The sequence below is a fragment of the Pieris napi genome, chromosome 11, assembly GCF_905475465.1.
Source record: "Pieris napi chromosome 11, ilPieNapi1.2, whole genome shotgun sequence".
Lineage (NCBI taxonomy): Eukaryota > Metazoa > Arthropoda > Insecta > Lepidoptera > Pieridae > Pieris > Pieris napi.
This window is the reverse complement of record NC_062244.1, coordinates 12,406,920-12,426,661: the sequence shown is the minus strand read 5'-3', so window position 1 is coordinate 12,426,661 and position 19,742 is coordinate 12,406,920. Positions and strand designations below refer to the sequence as shown.

The following is a 19,742-nucleotide window of genomic DNA, read 5'->3' as shown; positions in this document are numbered from 1 at the left end:
AGCGGCCTTACGCAAGCGTATGCTAGGAAAAAATATTATTATTGATAATATATTATTAATATATTTGAGATACTGAATGACAATTAAATATTTGCTATGCGGCCGGTGTGCATCGATATATCAAAAACAATTTAATAGGTCAACGCATTGTATACGTAGTGTAGAAATATTCGTCCTTGCGTAGAATATAATCTTAAGTGTAGTATTAATTATTATTAGAAACACTTAACCAATCGCGTGGTTTCGATGACATAGATGTTTATTGGAATACGAGTACGTGAGCACGAGGTGCCGACAGGAATTTATAAACACACAATTAGATGAAAAATTTATTACGTCTCGAGTACCGCAAACATCATTATTAAGTATTCATACTGCATTACTACGAGTATTTATTGTGAGGTTTGGGAATCGAATGTCATATTGAGTAATCTGATATATAAAGTAGCGTAGCAAGAATCTCGTGCTTCTTGTGTCCAATTTTAAACTCATATTGTTTCCACGTTCGACAGGGTTTCCTTGGGGATAGAGTATTAAATATTTGTAGGCAAAGTTTCTTCATAAAAACTAAGCACAGTTGAACTCTGTCTACTGGAGACATCTTGTTGTGAAATTGTGTTTACGCTGCAACGAAAACAGTCAGTTTAGATGAAATGGTATAATTAGTCTTATTTTTTATTATTAAGATAATAGATTAACTTAATGGTCAAAGCTAACTTATTTTTTTTCGAAAATCTTAACAAATTAAGTGTTTCTTAGCGCTTTAGTTAGAAATGCCCTCTTGATTAAGTTTTACAAATGTTCTACTACAAATAAAGTAAAGATGTAATAACAATTGAAGTACACTCTTATTAAAAACTATTTTATCGGCAACAATGTATTTATCGGAGAACGGCTGTGCCATATAATACAAATGTATCAATAACACAACTATGGATTATTATTTTTTATGTCTATGACCTTACTAACAGAAGTAGTAGACCGTGACAAATATAAGTCAGCTCAAACATTAATTGAAGCAATCAAAAAGTCTAGTCTCCTAAATAGGATTGTCGATCTCATAATTGTTAAGAGTCATTGTATATATATATATTATATATTGTGTGTGCGTACAAAGCACACATGTCAGAAGTGAAACTTCTTTGGCAAACTAATTTTTAACTCTGGTTTATATTTATACAAATCTATAACTTTAGATTTCCGACGAGAGAGAAGGGAAAAAGGAAGATGTTAGGAATTTAATTGTCATTAAAAGTGGGTAATTCGCCCTTCTCACTCACTCTCAATCGGTCTCAATCACTCTCTCCCTTTTCTTCGACAAAAACGCTGCACATTTCGTGACGTTTTCGTAAAAATGTCCCCTCATGCGCCTAAAAAAGTTTCACTTTAAGAAAAATTACGTCTTTCTCTGATTTATTGTGATGCATAATGGAGCTTATATATACAATTCATATTTATATAGTCTAATAAGTATTTTAAAGAGTTACTTTATAGCAATTTCATATTTCTCCTTTTGATCTGTATAATAAAGGGTTTTTTTTATTTTTTTGTTTTTGTCTAAAGACAATTCACACCAATTGACCTAGTTCCATGCTAAGCTGGTGAAGCTTGTGTTATGGGTACTAGGCAACGGATATACATACATATTATAGAAAGATAGACATATAAATACATATTTAAACGCCCAAGACCTAAGCACAACACCAAATGCTCATCACATCTATGTTCGTCTCAGCCGGGGATCGAACCCGGGACCCATGGATTCGCAGTCAGGGGTACTAACCACTAGACCAATGAGTCGTCAAATTCGTTAATATTGATATAGTAATATTTAATTATTGCAGTTCACGTTCTTCACCTCACACCTATTATCTGTATCAAACTGTGTAATATATTATAATTGCATTTTCGTAATAGTAATAAAATCTATTAAATTGAAACGATAAATCCCGTACAAGACCCAGCTAATCAATAGAATCGATGTTGGCTTGACCTAAGCCCTTTGTAACCAATTCACGCGACATATATAGCTTTAGCACTGTCATGTATTTTATCTAAATAGTGTTTAAGGATAACTCGAAATTTGCATTTAATAAGAATTTTATGCAGAACATGTGAATCTGGTTACTTAATTATGTCAAGTACATAGACGTAAATAACGGAATTAGTATTATAACGAGATATATTTATTTTTTAATTTGTGAAAATGTGAAAGTTTATCATTTTTGTTTCATGTAATAAAAATAAAATAAAGAAATCAGTGGTGCTACAACTTTTTCAGGTCTGGTCTTCAGATTTCTGTATGTGTTTCATGATCATTTGTCAATCTAGTAGGCAAGTAGGTGGCCTCCTGTGCCTGACACACGCCGTCGACTTTTTGGGTCTAATGCAAGCGAAGCCTCACAATGATTTCTTTCACTGTTCGAGAGAATGTTAAATCAGCCGGGGATCGAACCTACGCCCTCAGGGAAGAGAGTCGCACGCTGAATACACAAGGCCAACACTGCTTTTAAAAATAGCTTTTGTAGGCAATTCGCAACGTTCAACATTCGTATTTATTTATATTATATATATTATCGTAGTGTTACCTGTGTGCTGTAGTATGTTGATTAGTAGTAGTACTTCGCTAATTAAAACTGTAGACGAATAACGTCAGCATAAGGAAAAAACTAATAATATTAGCATTTCTATAATTAAAAAAACGTATTTTTTTTTTAGATTTAATCAACAAAATATAACTCTGCTTTTTAATTTCATATCACGTAAAGATGAGTTGAGTTGAAGTTAAGATTGGTTAGGTATAAGTACTGAGTATACTGGATTTAATTAATCGAAGAACTTGAAGCTTGGCAACTACTGGATAAGGAAAATGCACTTCGTTAAAAATAGATAACTGATAAAAATTACAAAGATCATATACTAAAGACTTTAACAACTCTATACTACTTTTTAAGCGATAAATAATATGTTAATATTGTATTACAGTATTTTGACATTTTATTATTATATATTTGCGATTTTTTTATATTTTATTTATAAAAAGAACAGGATTCACTGCCATGAAAAAAACATAATTAACTGATAATTGTTACTACTAAACTTCTAAATAAACTTTTATAAACATACTATATTTGTTATAAGTTGTAGCTAAAATATAAATACCTTCAGGTATCATTGTGATCATCAGGTGACAGAGCACGCTCCCTTCAAATCGCAAAGCTATGCGGATTTAGTTTTCACTGGATATTATTAAAGTTAATATTCTACATTAAGTATCAGCATCATCAGGACTAGGTTACTAATAATAGACGATTCAAATTATTAAGTCCTTAGTTTAAAGTATTATCTTTAAGAATAGATACGAAAAAATACACATTTCGTGAAACAACGTTGTCCGGATAATTCTAGTAATGTTGTTTTAAGCCTATTTAATAACCTCTAGGTCAGGGACGATCTTCGACCTTTGATATCTTACAATTCATGGTCAGACTGGCGCCGGGACCAGGCGCCACATGGCTCCACAAAGACCATCATTCACGAATTGGAGCTTGCTATCTGTTCACAGCGATTAATATTTTGTTCATGCTAAGATCAAGGTCGCAAATGCGTGACTATTAACACGTTTAACCGTGTGTCAACTTTTACATGGCACGTATGTATTGAACTATTATCATATGATAATTTATATACATCTATACTTTATCTATCGATATATTTATATATAATATAGAGTGTACTTTTAAGTTTTTAGTTAATGTTTAAAGAACTTTATTCTCATCAACAACATATCAATTATAATTCGAATTACATGCGTAGCGACTGGACGATGATTTTTTTTAGATTCAGAATATTTGATATATTCTGTGAATAAATTATATTGATTTTTTTAACGATAATTCATTAAATAATTGCATACAATTATGTATTATTGTTAAAGCGAATTTAATTAGATCGTTCTACCTGTGTTTCTATTTTATCAGACATACCGAACTAAATGCCCAATAGATAAAAGTAATTAAGTAACATATCAAGTTGCCTGGCGCAACATGAGGCGTGTATTGCGATTTTTTTAACATATATTCTGTGCATTGATGCATAAAAATATACCTTAAATAGGCATTAAAATTGTAACAACCATTGGTGTGGCTTTACTACGAACATATATTATTATGCCTAGGGAGATAACACGGCGAAAATTAAATGAAGTAAACATTGTTTTGCAAGACGAAAGATTAATATACGCAATTAGTAGAATGGATGACGTCTTACGTAAAATAAAAAGAAAATGGTAATTCTAGTAAGTGGTTTTATTATAGAACGGTTTCGTTTATCTATACAATATTAAATAATAACGTAATGATAAGGATACGAAAGGGAATGCTTAGGTGGTTTTGACATGTACAACGGATGAATAAAACGGTTAACAGGTAGGATATATGGCAAGGATGGTGAAATCAGGTTGGGTGGGGCTTGTAGTACATACCTGGATCATATCCAGGAGGTACTAGAGAAGGGACAATTTGCAAGTTTGCATAGTGATGAAAGTAGATGAAGCGAGAGAGGGATGTCCAGACCGCAAGTGGAGATCCGCGGTCTCTGGCAACCCCTTCGGGAAAAAGAGGTGATAATATAATTAAATATACAATATTATGAGAGGAATGATATATAATTTTGTGTGTTAGTAAGGAATTAATTCAAAACCTCCTTGACTGATTTTGTAAATCTTTTCACCAATAGAAAGTTTATTATTACCATATATATAATACATCATGCTACAAATTACAATCAATAGAAACGGAGCCTCCATAAAGAATGTTGGAAAAACGGGGAAAATATGTTCTTCGTTGTGGAATTTATTGGTAAACGATAGTATTTTGGAGTCCATTACCTGTCAGCATAACCACTGTGCCGGGTATGCACAATACTTACGAATTGTTTCCTTAAATCATACCATCATTTGTACCGTAACCAGAAACAATTACGATATGTATAGAGGTATTGTTTTGCGCTTGCATATTCAGAACGGATCGCCTTTGATCTGTGCGTCCTCGCTGTTCGATTTACAATGAATCAAACTCGAAAGGTAACATACTTGTGCGTGTGCTCGGTAAATTGAACTCTATTGAATGAGAATAAAAAAGAGATTCTCTTGTTTGGCCCATCTTGCACTTGTATTGCAATTTGATATGTCATTCGCCATAGACCTAATTCACACAATTTTCTTTGCAAATATCGTCTCTTGCATGTATTACTTTTTTTATACTATACGTTATATTCGTATTGCGCATTGCACATTATGTATTAAAGTATAAAAGTGATATTATTCATTGCATTTTCCACCCAAAGCGGTGTTCCCACCATTTTATTTATTTATTTTACAAACGCACACATACGAAAGACATAAAGACAACATACGACATACAAAAACACAATACATGTATGTGCATCAATGACAAGTGCTCACAAAATTTAATAATATGAAATAAAACAATAAAAATAAAGGACAATAAATTAGATTAAGAAATACAAATATGCAATTTAAAAACTTAATGTATTTCTTCTTTGCAATTGCTATTGGTGACGGAACAAGAATGGCTGCAACATCTTCTGCTATGGCTGCAGCAGATCATAAAATAGATCAGACTCGCATGTACTTAAAGTTTCGTTTACTGCAGATAGAGATCTGTAAGCTATGATTGCTTGATCACATATCTACTGCAACCTTGCTTATATATATTTGCTAATGTAATTATGTATATAGTGTAAAAATAAATCATTAATATAAAGGAAGCATCGTTAGCTCACAATACTAACTCAGCCAGACATGAGAAATTCATGAGGCTGGGCGCCGAGACAGCGTTCGGCTGTAGGCGTTAAATGCAAATTTCAAAGGACAATGCGGTCGAAGTGTAGCACGTCGTGTAAACAGCGCGAACGTGGTTTGTTGTTCTACTTTTTTGGTTAAGCGGTCTCCGTAAACGGCAACGCATAGGCAGCGATATCAGCACAATACCTCATTGCCACCTTACATGGAAGACGCGGGCGTGAACATTTTGTTAACCGTTTCGAAAGCTTTGTAGCGTTGGTGAATTTGCGGGCTTTGAGTGGGAGTATGTCGATCATTTCTGTCGCTTTAAACAATAATTTATGTTAAATATGCCTGTCGTAGCTTCACTCGAGTTTTGCATTTGAGAGAGTTTTGACCTCTAAATACAATAGTTCTCTAAATATTTCAGAAGACGCTGGCATTGAGAGATATTATATAGGTGAGGCTTAATATTAGGTGAGCCCGTGTAGGCCCGTTTGCCCCGGTACATAAAAAAAACATTTGATGTAAATAACCTAACTGTTCAAAATCTTTAACGGTCCTGAAATGCGAGAGATTGAACATATTGTTGGGTTTATATACCACTAGAAGTAGACAAAATAATAAATTTGTATTTTTGAGATATCGCCTTCATCGCGCAGCCGGGAAAATTAGATTATGAAAGAAAAAATCTTTAGAACTACGAATTGTTAAAGATTATCAGACAAGATTTGATAAGCTATTTAATATCGGATATCTGAAACTTCTTAAATTACAAAAAGACAGGTCACTAATCCTAACTCTATGAAGAGTCGCGTGCAACACCTCATATAAATGTCGTGTTACACGGAAACATTAACGGAACATTCGAAGCATCGGGATGAAATTATATTTTATGGAAATGGTAATTGAAACCGAGCCAACGCTGCAATCTATATGCGTATGCGCAGAAAACTCCGCGCAAGTATCGACAACAATGAGACCGCACCTTGGAGCGTAAACATTCTTTGCCATAATCACATCCTAAGCTATAAATTAGTGTAAGCCGGTAAAACAATATCCACGCGTTCTGCGTCTTTCTCGACAGGTTCAATGAAAGAGCGTGTTAAATTACAGTGATGGACACATAACAGTAGATTTTATTATTTATTTTACAGAAATATTTCTATCTCAGATCAAAGCCAACATTTAAAATGCCTTACATAAAAATATAATAGACAATCGTTACTTGGTCATGATAGTCTAGATGTAAGTGACGTTTATGAGTGTGTGATCTAAATGAATACTTAAATTTGACTTTGACATAAAAATAAAATCCAAATTTAAAATGTTATTTTTAAACTATTCGACAAATCCCGTACAGTGCAGACATGTGCGCATAAATCCCGCTACAACCTTTTAGTTCTGGGTATCAGATTTCTGTATCTGTTCCGTGATCATTCCTAATTGGCTAGTAAGTGATCAACCTGTGCCTGACACACACCGCTGACTTTTACGAAGTTTTCCTTCACCGTACGAGCGTACCGTACGAGTGCTAAATGCAAACATAGACAGAAAGTTCATTGGTGCACAGCCGGGGATCGAACCTACTACCCCAAGAATGAGAGTCGCACGCTGAAGCCACTAGTTCGCACTAATATGGCTCGCAAACCCACTGTGGGTGACCACAATCTACTGTATTTCCGTACTACTAGAAACAGTAAATCTACTGTAGCTATTAGACCAAGCACTGGCGCATCACAAACGTTTGTACGCAGAATCCTTACAATTCACTTTGCCAATTGCCAATTAGACTTTGCGCTGGACTTCTTGAATAACGGTTGTTAACGATAATAATGATATACAGACAGTGCAAGTAACATGTTATGGCTACGAAGTTTGTTGAGAAAATCGTTTCTATTAATTTATGTTGTGAATCTTAATTGGAATGTATCTATCTATCTATCAATTTGTTGAAATTGCTATTCGTAATAATGTTTATTACGTTTTAAGGAATAAAATATTTTCTCAAATTTAAATCCGTTTTTTTCAATTATTGACAAAATGACACAAAAATTTGTAATCTTTATAAATGAAATAGGCAAGTTTAAAGTTATATGGTACTTTATGTATTTTATAAAACTTTTTGCGCTGTTAGCTCATTATTACTATCAATAAATCTCCATAACAGCTTCACCTACATTTAGCTGTTACAGGGACTATTAAATTAGTATTATTATTTTATGTATAATTATTATATTAGTAATTCGAAATACAATTGTTTAAAGGAATGCAACAGTAAGAAATAATGTATGAAAATGAATATTGTTTTTACTATTGTTATTTATATGTGAAGTAGTATTTACTAATATTTAAAAAAAATCATATAATAAATATATAGACAAACTATAACTAAAATCACGACCCATAGTACCACTAAACAGTTATAACTACAGAGCATGTTTAAAAATTATATTAGGATATATGTATATAATTTCTAAAACTAATTTCAGTCTGTTTAACACACACAGCGAATACAGCTCACAGTGTTTACGAACATTCACACTTGAATAAGCATTAAAAATATCAAAACCTTATTCAAACTCTTCGCCAACACAATTGAATTTAATTATGGTTAAGGTCGCAAAAAATCTTGCCAAAATACATGAAACCACTAAAATCATAGAAACTTTAATGAATATTCTTTAAAGACCTTATGACGCTGTATTTATTTTATTGTTGGTCTCAAACAATAACACATGTTACAAAGAGAATTGGATCGGGGGATATGAAAATTTGTTATAGAAAGGATATACATGTGTGAAAATAACATGACAACTCCTCACAATCGAGTAGCCCGCAATATCGCAGCACACAACTTACGACTTGGTACTGTAGAAGTGGTATGGGTCTGCATTGCATCCCCTAATATACAATGTAAATACATTATTATGTAAATACAATAGCAAATAATTAACACGGCAAGGTTTCTAAAACGACTCGGCGATAGTTCATAGAGTCATTATTAATAATATAAATAAAACTGTAATAATATAGTAATATTATCACAGTGTTATTGTAAATCAGACATTATATCACTCGTTATTCGCTGAAATATGTGTTCATGTAAATGTCAGTCTACATTTTGTCGTAATCGTTGACAAACGTAGCCTTGCAAATAAATAATTTTCGCTCAGAATTCTTAACTAATGTAAAACTATGCTGGCGCCGTGTATATTTCAAATTGTAATTTCTTATCACAGGTTAAATTATTCTCATTTAAAATACTTACGAGATATTATTGCGACCTCATTATTGTATAAGCAATATTTTCTTGCTGTTTTGTTTATCTTAAGTTGTTTGTCTGCTTTTAGTTTTAGTACGGTAATTTTACCACACTAAAACTGTTAGAAAGCTTATTATTAATATTACGTTCTTGTGAAGGCTGATAATGAGAAAATAGAGACAGAAATGAGTCCAAAAAAGTCTGGGTTATATCACGTCAAGTCAAGTAGAATCATTTATTCCAATTAGACCACCTAAAATGGCACTTTTGAACGTCAAATAAAATATAAAGATGATTCTAGTTGCCCCTTCCAAAAAGTAGTTTCGTGTGGAGATGAATGGGCAAGAAACTCCACACTTACTCTTTTAAAATAGGTTTTACGCTATTTTGTATACATTCATTAAATAGTTATATGTGAAGACACCGTTGAATATTATACATTAAAAAGTAATAAAAAAAACAATAAAACAGTGTGTGAGATAAAAATAAAATAATTACAGTTTGTAGTATTATAAAATAAAAAATAACAAAAATATGTAAAATTAGATCAGCAACCAATTTGATTTTGTCCAGGCTCTATGATTGTCCTATGGAGGAGGACCAGCATGTTTCCAAGCATTCTTATCTTGAATATAATCCTCTAATTTGTAAGATGCTTGTTTATAAAGTGTACTTTTAATAAAATATTTAAATTTTCGTTCATTTAGTTTTAATACATATGTCATAAGGTATTTTATTGTAACATTTAACACCCCATAAATGATGAACTTTAGCTAATCTGAAAGATGGTTGAGCTATTTTATCTTTATTTCTAGTACTGCAATTATGTCTATCACTTATTTTACTAAAAAGATGTAGATTCTTTCTTATAAATATTTTATTTCACAGTGCATTAAAAGTAACACAACAAGTAGGCCTGGTTTGAATCTGTGGAATAGACTTACCAGACCTACAATCAATTCCAGATGAAACCAAGAAAAACAGCGTATTAGTATGGTTGAGTTGAAACTCGGCGTGATTTCTTAGAACTGGTACACTTGTAGACCAATGTTGACTGGCTTTTTACATTCTGACATAAATTATTTAACATCGTACGTACGTTCATGGTATTTGCGAACGTTGTCGTCAAAACGGCGCCTTTTATACGAAGCAACTATTCATAGAATTCGCTTGCTATATTGGTTTAGGCGTGAAAAGAGTTGATGTTTGACGCTTAAGGAACAGGGGAATCGGATCTTAGTGAAGTTACGAATTCACATTGTCTGAAGGATTGCGACCGTTACGGTCCTTTTTAGAATAGGTATATGGTTAGATTTGTTCTATAAAAATTAAACCACGTTTAGAATAGCTTGATTGCGATCAAAGCGTTCAAATTTAACTAACAAAGTAAGTTTAAATATAGAGAAATTAGATTTTTTGAAGTGTACAACAATTTATCTATATTACTAAATTACTTTTGCAATAATAAGTGCTATGATCGCTCTTTTTGACCCTAAGTTGTATTGGTTCAAAAAACCTCTTTTTTACCGGCTTTTATCTTAAGGAAGTGAGTAAATTTTACCCAATGAGATGGACTGTTCGAGTATGTATTTATTTGCCTTTATTATTCTGTCATATGTACCTATGTGGTACATTTATGGTGTATAATTGAAGTAATATTTTTTTAATTAGAAAAAAAAGTACTGAATACTCGCTCAACAAATAGTAGTATCGTATACTACAGACCGAGGAAATTAATTATAAGGACACTGCCACATTGACCAAACCATTTGTTCTAGTCCCGCTTCCCTGGGAATCTCTCATAATTCAACGCATATTGGTGATGAATAGCTAACAATTTATGCAAAAATTGTACAATTCGCAATTGCCAAAACCGTAATAAGGCCGCTTATATCATTTGAATACTCGAGACGTACGATTTCGTCTGCCGAGTCACGTCACTCAAGGCTGCTTTCAAAAAGTTTAAATTTACGTTAAATGACATTAACGAGTGGAAACGTTGTGACACCTTGACCATGGGTTTTCTCCGTTTTTCTCTTATTGTTTATTCTAAATATTCTATATCTTTTTTATACGAGTTGTACGTTATAACTGCGAGTAGCAAAAATCAACAAATATTTTAATTTAATATCTTCCTTTACTCCCATGTGTTAGAGCAGTGTTAGCCTAGTGGGCTCAGCGTGCGACTCTCATCCCTGAGGTCGTAGGTTCGATCTCTGGCTGTGCACTAATCGACTTTCTTTTTATGTATTCGCTCGAACGGTGAAGGAAAAACATCGTGAGGAAACCGGCTTGCCTTAGACCAAAAAGTTGACATGTGTCAGGCACAAGAGACTGATCACATATTAGCCTATTAGATTGACAAATAATTATAAAACAGATACAGAACTGCCCAGACCTAAGATGGTAGTAGTGACACTGTTTTATTTTTTATTTAATTTTCAATCCCAAGTTGGTATACGCACTGTGAGGCAGACATATTTCACTGATCACTTTTATCTAGAAGTAATCAGCCTTCTGTGTCTGACGTCCTTGATTTTTGAGTCAAAGACATTCGTGTCGTCATTGTAATACAAATGTATTTTCTACACAAAGGCATTAGTCCGCCGCTTCGAATGACCGACCCCAGGTCTGCCGACCACCTCTCACCACAACGAGCCCACGGAAGTAAATTCATAAATAAATTGTAAAGTTTAATTAAAGCGTTGTTATCTGTTAAAGCTGCATTTTCTTATAAATATTCATCGCACAAACGCGCGGCGCCTTGTCGGGCTCGAGTCAAAGGTGACGCGGCGCCACGGCTTAAATCGTTCAGAAAAAAGAATGCAGTGAAACAATTGCGAACAGTCTAAACTCGGCTCTTAGATACGTCACGATTCATTCCAAAAGTGCTTGGAATATTTATAGGCATATTGGTCATCGGCTAGCTATAGCTTATAGGTAACCAAGCTTAGAGGTCAATTTCAGAGATCTCATTTCAAACTCAAACTCAAAAATATCTTTATTCAAGTGGGTAACCAAGTACACTTTTGAATCGTCAAGTTAAATTAATCGTAAATTTACATTTACATACTAAACACAATTTGGAGTAATTAATAGCTGACAAAACTACAGGATTTACCTAATATATATTTTATATTACAACATGTACTAATATAGTAGACTTTGCGTAAAAACGAAATATGTTTATTATAGAATAAAAGATACAGGTATCACTTATTCCACGTCATTAAATTTGTATAGGCAGACATACTACCCTACTCATCGGCAAAGAAGACAGAGGGTGTAGGCCGAGAGAAAAAGCCGGCATAAAAACTCTCGGTACTGTTTTAAAATAGCAAATCATCAAACAACACTTATTTTAAAACAAATATCACAAATTAATTAGAAGTAGCCTGTCTAGCACTAGTCCCAGGCCCTTATATCAACTAGAAAATCGTTAACTTTATAATAAGTAATACATTTATTAAAAGGCAGAGATGAAAGAGCCTCTGGGAATTTAGAAAGTACCCCTTTTCTCAAAAAAGAATTACTAACTTTAGATAAAATAAAGTAAAAACAGGAGATAAATTAAAAATATATTGTTTATATAATTCGCAAGGCATCATTGTAAACTGTATAAGAATCAACGACATTATAACTAAAAGTTTGGAGTACATTATCAAATCGCTAAATGGCTACGATGAAAACAAATAGGTTTATTATTTGGCAAGGCAAAGTCACGGACTACGGTATGCTCGTAAGACGATGTTTATGACACGATCGGCGCCACCTCATAATAAATCTAAGAACGTCATCCACAGATTATGAATTATTAGTAACACGCTTTGTTGGCGCCACCACTAAATTATAATCTGCCCTCATGTGCAAACAAGTCCAATCGTCATGTTTACCAAACTCAGGAATGAACACAGAACATAAATGCGATAAGAAAATTTACAGCCTCAATAATATTTTATTGCGATGAATCTATATACCGAACTATATAGGCATTTAGCAAGGCGTGAAATCGTATTTGAATTATTTATACCGAGTCCGTAACTGCTTCTGGTTAAATTTATAAAGATAATAAATTGTAATTGTAGAATTTATAGAATTATTTATGGAAACGAAACACATCGAGTTGGTTATTTGCAATTCAATCTCAAATTGTAACGATGTAATTCATTTTAAAAGAAATGACAATATTGTCATAATTCATTAAACACATATATATAAAATTCTCGTGTCACAATGTTCGTTCCCATACTCCTCCAAAACGGCTCGGCCGATTCCTATGAAATTTTGTATGCGTTTTCAGTAAGTCTGAGCATCGGACAACATCTATTTTTCATCCCCCTAAATTTAAAGGGTGGTCCCATCCCTAAATTTTTATTTTTTAGACAAAAATTTTGTTTTTAATTTTTTATAATACATCATACAAAAATACATACAACCCTTAATTGTCACCCCTCTACGATCAACCCCTTTTTATTATTGTAGATAGTTATTTATATTAAACAAAAAAAAATGTTTCCTAGAAATAATATTCATGGCAAAACGACGTTTGCCGGGTCAGCTAGTAAATATTAAAATTATGTGTTCCTTACAAAACTTGAAATGGTTGACAGCCCTATACCCAATTTACTTTCGTAAAGCTATCGTGTTTCTAATTATATATAACGCTGATTATTTTAATCAACGATTAATCAGCCTTCTATGTCTGACGTCATTGATTTTGGGTCTAAGAAGTGTTGATAGTTTCTGTTTACACCCATCACAACTATCGCTTTCATTTCCGCAATTTATTGCTGAAACTATAACTGAGAAAACAAAATAATATGGTCTGTTAAGATGTCTTTCAATGAAAGAGTGCAAAGAATCGAGTCAAGATATCAAGAAAGCAATGCAAAGTAATGGTGACGCCGTCTAGACGGCAATACTATAACGATTGAATAACACTTGATCCAATCAACCCGAATAGAGGGGTCGGGGAGGTCTTGCGAATCGGCTCCTCAATCGCGAACAGTCCCCAATTGACTTTGCGACATGTTTACATATCTGTACAAAGAAAATAAACTATTAATATTGACTATTAATGTGTAGTTTCTTATTTATTATTGACGGCTGATGAAATTTAGTACATAGAAGATACTATTGTAATGTTCTTATAAATTACTTCACCATCTAAATATATTGATGCAGCATCGCCTTGATGGCTGGACGCTACCGGTGGGGGTTTTCCCTGGCAGATATGACCTCCAATTGTTTAAAGAAATAGTATACCCCTCCCTCAAACGCCGGCAACGCATCTACTATATTCGCTGTCCATAGGCTCGTAGGCATGTAATCTCGTTTGCGCCCTATCCTATAACAAAAATTATCATAGACTTTTCAGAATATTCTAAATATAATATGCAGAAATTAATGTTCATTGATATCAGTTGGTATTCGGTATTTACGATAACGTGATTGATTTGGTAGTAATATGAATTACTTTACTTGAAATCTCTTGTTTGCAGCTCCTGATATTGTGCAAGAAGATAGCCCAACCGTTGTCATTGATGAAGAGGAACTGAGTATGAAGCGTAAGTACTAAGATTATATATATACTATTATTTATAATAATAAGCCAATTATGCCAACCAAAAGTTTTAATACATGCGTCTCACTGAGACACCATGGAACATTACGATCAAGCCTAACTTAAGACTGATAAGTAATTTAAGTCTAACTTAATTTACTAAAAAGAATATATAACATAAGAAAGTGTCCAATAACACTACTTTCAGTCTCTTTTAAGGGGAAGACACTTAAGACACTAATTCAAATGGTTTTGTCTATTTCAATCTTCTCACAAGGCCCGTGGTTAGTTGAATAGATTCGACATTCACGTGATGGTGGAGCCTTTGCTCATCGGCTCCAGCAATCTCTTTGATTATGATGGAGGTCGTTATTGTGAATGTATATACCAGGGAATATTGGTTAATCCCCTCAGCACTTTGTTTTGGAATCTTCACGTCTACCAAAAATAAAGTCCTCTTTCCCCACGTTACATTATGCATCATAAATTCATTTCAGACTTTGGTGCTCTCCTAACTGGTCGATCTCCTCTCTGCATTCGGCGTGATGACATGACTGGTGTACCCGTAGCTGCCGGAGTGGCCACAGCTCGGTTTACTTTCCGACGACGTCATCTCTTCTGGTCTGTAATTTTAGGGCCATCGATGGTTACTCGGCCGAGAGCACTTGCCTTCTTGGATCGAGGAGGTCGGATGCTTCTAGAACATCCGCTCAAAAAGTTTCAAGGCATCCACGCTACCTATGAGGAAAAAACTGATAAGGTTAGTAGTATATACGTATATGTCAATAATCCTAAACATTGATTGTTTTAGTTGACTCTTTGGGAGAGAAACAATTTTTTATAGAACAGGGGGCTCACTTGATGTTAAGTGATACTACCGCCCATGGACACTCTCAATGCCAAGAAGGGTCGCGAGTGCATTGCCGGCGTTTGTACGCTCTTTTCTTGAAAGGCTTCACATAGTGGTAGTGCACGGCAGAAATTGCCTTAAAAAAAACTTAATAATACTACAAAATAATGAATAAATATTCGCATAGCTGTTTTTAGCATAGTTATAGAGCACCCGATAATTTTTAACTAGTAATCTAGTTAAGACAGGAAAACCTTAGACTATATGAACAATCAATCAGTAAACTCCCACACTAATGCAATAATTTATAACAGCTCTGTGGAGTCTGGCGCAGAGTGCCGCGGGAGTACAAACGTTTGCTCCGCGAAGGCTCTTTGTATGTTGCCCTTATATGGGGCGATGAGCGCAATAACTCCATGGATACAGCGCTAAGTGGAAGGATTAGCAGGTAAGCACTAAGCATTACGTTTAGTTATTTTTATGGATGTCTTTAGTTAGTCTAGATAATTTCTCACTCCGAGGAATCGCAGTTACGTACAAAACAAAAAAGTTAATTTAAGGATTTCCCGTTCAAGGTCCATTCTTGATATTTCTGAGAATATGGCTTCAGTGTCATGAAAGTATGTTTTTAGCTATTACCACAATGTTAAAATTACTCTAATGTTAGGTGATGCCATCATACTAATACCAAAGGGCTTATGTAATTGGTACGTCTTAAAAGAATGCATGTCCCATTCGAGGTTCGAAATGCTACGTATTTACAGATCCCGTAACACGGTAGATTGGCTCCGCGTTATACAAAAGCGTTGTAGGAGTATTCTCGCATAACGTGCTTTTATGACCCAATATAACGCGTTATGATACACGTTTAACTTTTCTCGTTAAAGGGGATTTAAATCGAATATTAAGTTATGAACAAAATAAGTTCGTACAAATCATTATAAATTTCAAATATCCCCGCGTTATATGGGGTAATACCCGTGCAATACGAGGAACTGAAATGGCGTCATAACCTTGATGGTCGGAAGTCTTCCACAGTCCGCTTTACAAGATACGTTCTTTGCTTTAGCGAGCTACGGAATCGACTCCCTGTGGAGGTCTTCGCTCTCTCCCTTTTCTTCGACAAAACGCTGCACATCTTCGTGACGTTCCGTAAAAATTTTACCCTCATCGCGCTTCAGTTTTACTTCAATAAATGAAAATGGGTTATAAAAGTACCGTGTTATTAGGGGATTTATTCAGCTAATAAAAAGAGTGTAATCATCATAATCTCATCACCATTCATACGGCAATATCTGATAATAACCATGTAATCTCCAATAAAGTCAATCAGAGCGTTTATAGACGGATCCGATTCAAAGTGAAATGAACGGTATATCTATGCAGAGCTTGTAACAAACTCGAGAGCATAATCGTAAAATTCAGTTTATATGAGCTTTCGTGAAATGCAGCTTTATATGCAGTGCAGTTACCAATGCATGTATGTCACATTCACACTTCGCCGACAAGAAAGTTAAGTTTATGGTGCTGTGGCGGAATTTATTCTTCCGCAATACAAATGGTGCATTTAAATAATACATTTTAAAACACCTTTTATTTATATTTTATTATGCCGATTTTACCTACGAATCATGGCAATTATATCTTAAATTAAATGTATATATAAAATTCTTGAAAGGCCGGCAACGCACTTGCGAGCCTTCTGGCATTGTGAGTGTCCATGGGCGGCGGTATCACTTAACATCAGGTGAGCCTCCTGCCCGTTTGCCTCCTATTAGATAAAAAAAAAAAATCGTTTGTATAAGTATATAATATAACATGATAATATGTTAGATTTGTGAATCCTTTTAAGTAAATAATACCTGTATTAGCGTTCCCAGCTCTTCCATAACAAACTTAATTCCATAACACTTTTTTCAATTTTGTTTTTTTTAAAACAGTTTACAATATCTTCTACCTTTTTTTGACACAAACCATTATGAATGTGTGACAATATGCTAGGTCTCAGTAGAATCTCCAACTCTGCGTAAGGTGCTTTCAGTAGCCAGTCGTTTACAGTGTTGTATCAATAATTCTTTTAGGCAAAATAATGGCTTAGAATATAATCAGTGATTATTAATCACAATAGATTGAAAATTTTACTTTTTTATGTAATATTTATTTTTTGCCTGCAATTTTTTTTTAAATATAGACGTTAAGGCTACTCTATTTTCAATAATATGGTGAATGTTCGTATACCTGCAATGTACCAATTTCTCCGTAACGTAGTGGACATGAACGGGCGTAAAAATCAAACTCAATTGTATAACAATGACGATTGTAAACTAGATCCAAATCGGATTTCTATGCAAAAGAAATAACCTTCGTCCCAAGGATGTAGTAGCCTTATTGTTCGAATTAAATTAACCGTATGATTAATAACGGAAACTCACATGGCTTCATTAGTAGTGAGTCTAGACGAAGCGGTTTGTTTTAACTAGTATTTACATCTGTGGAAAACCACTGAAGCGGTTAATGACTTTGCAATTATTGTACTATTACAGATGCTTAGATTTTAAATACGTGTTTATAGTTGATAAACTATAAACACGATAAAATCACTAATAAAGCTGTCAGAAGCAGCAACGATATACTACCTCCAATTGTCTAAAGAAAGAGTATACTCCTCTCTTAAAGACCGGCAACGTACCCTCCAAAAATGGGTGTCCATGAGCTGCGGTGACTGCCCTTTTAAGCGTCTCAATGTTTGGCTAAATTCTTAATCAAAACTTATCAAACTAATTTCGTAAAATGCCTATAATTATGTGGCATTTCTATTCAAACTGAAAAAATTATAAAAAGTAATAAACCTTTTATTTCAGATACTTACATTTAAATATATTTTTATTTCTATTTTTATTTGTATCTTATAAATTTTAAGATATCTGTGTGCCCTTTTTTGGCAAAAAGTCTCTACTAAATCCCGACTCTACCTGCACTGTGCCACTCTCTGCTATGTACTGCAGTTGCATTTATTTATTGACCTGAAATAATAACAGTATTTATTTACTTTAAGCGGCATTTATTTTTCTGTATCTTTTAACAACAAAATTTTTACAATTTCAGATATCCAGCACTTGCAACAGAGATGTTTACATCTCTATTGGAGCCTGAACATGCCCCAGCATCAATCGGTAACGGAGCTTGTGATGATTACCGTGTACCGGGACAGGAAGAGGGCTGGTGGGGTGGGACAGCAGTGGTTACGGGTGCGGCTGGAGCAGCCCCCAGCTTGCACCTGGCTATAGTTTTTAATGGCGTGTTCAAGCCTGCCTCTAGAGAACAGACCATCAAAGTAATGCTGACACTACCAGAGAAGAATCAGACTATTATTGACGAGGTATGTTTTTACGTATTATATTTGTTTCATATAATGAACATTTTAATATTTGGAGTTTTGGAACGGAATATAATAAGTATTTAATATAAAGAGAGCAAACGATTATTTTTAAAAGCTTTATTACTTTTTCATTCTACTCAGATAAATATTAAGTTTACTATTATACATTTTATTGGTATTTTTTGCCCTGTTTCTTAGAAATATTTAGTTGTTTTACTTGACTCTATCTTAATCTTAAGTTCGTGTTTAGTTTATATTGGTTTTATTTTTATTTTGCTATGTGGGATCGAATATGGTCTGTCGAATTAAATGCGAATTCCTTACATTTGTATACATTTAATAACGCCTGGTGAAAATTACTAAGAAAATCGTTGATAGGGTTTGTTATTTTGTCAGACTTCTTTACGTTACGAGTCTAACTAGTATAGTATTAACAACATCAAATCTAATGTTACAACTAAAATGTTTATAAACCCTTATGTATCTGACACACATGAGTTATGTTTAAATGCTCTGTGAACACAAATACGTACTTACGAAATTCATTTTTTAATATGTTACATAAAACTTTTATTAAAAAAGTTATTTTAAATTGCACTTAAATAAAGAATATATTAGGTCCTTACATATGATATTGATGTTTTGTTGTACTGGCCACTTTGACCTCAAATATCACCTCTTTGGTTAGGAATGCCAAATTCAATTATTTACAGCTATTTACTGGTGCATTTGTTTTTCGAAAACCATGATTCATTTAATTTTCCCGTTTAACTTTGCGTACCTCTCTATTTATAAAATGGAAAATATTAAATATCGAGTTATTTATGAGTACGAGTTTCGTGGCACCAAGGCTGCAGAAACGGCTCGAAGGACTAGTGA

General features: G+C 33.7%; 1 protein-coding gene across 2 annotated transcripts in view; it reads left to right on the top strand.

Annotated features, from left to right (window-relative positions):
* LOC125053818 (dorsal-ventral patterning protein Sog) overlaps positions 1 to 19,742 on the top strand; it is a 77,740-nt gene that overhangs the window by 50,444 nt on the left and 7,554 nt on the right. For both annotated transcript variants that reach the window (XM_047655386.1, XM_047655387.1), the window contains 4 exons: positions 14,573 to 14,638; positions 15,132 to 15,394; positions 15,799 to 15,932; positions 18,590 to 18,863. In XM_047655386.1, coding sequence (XP_047511342.1) covers positions 14,573 to 14,638; positions 15,132 to 15,394; positions 15,799 to 15,932; positions 18,590 to 18,863 — 737 coding nt within the window. The remainder of the gene's footprint in view (positions 1 to 14,572; positions 14,639 to 15,131; positions 15,395 to 15,798; positions 15,933 to 18,589; positions 18,864 to 19,742) is intronic.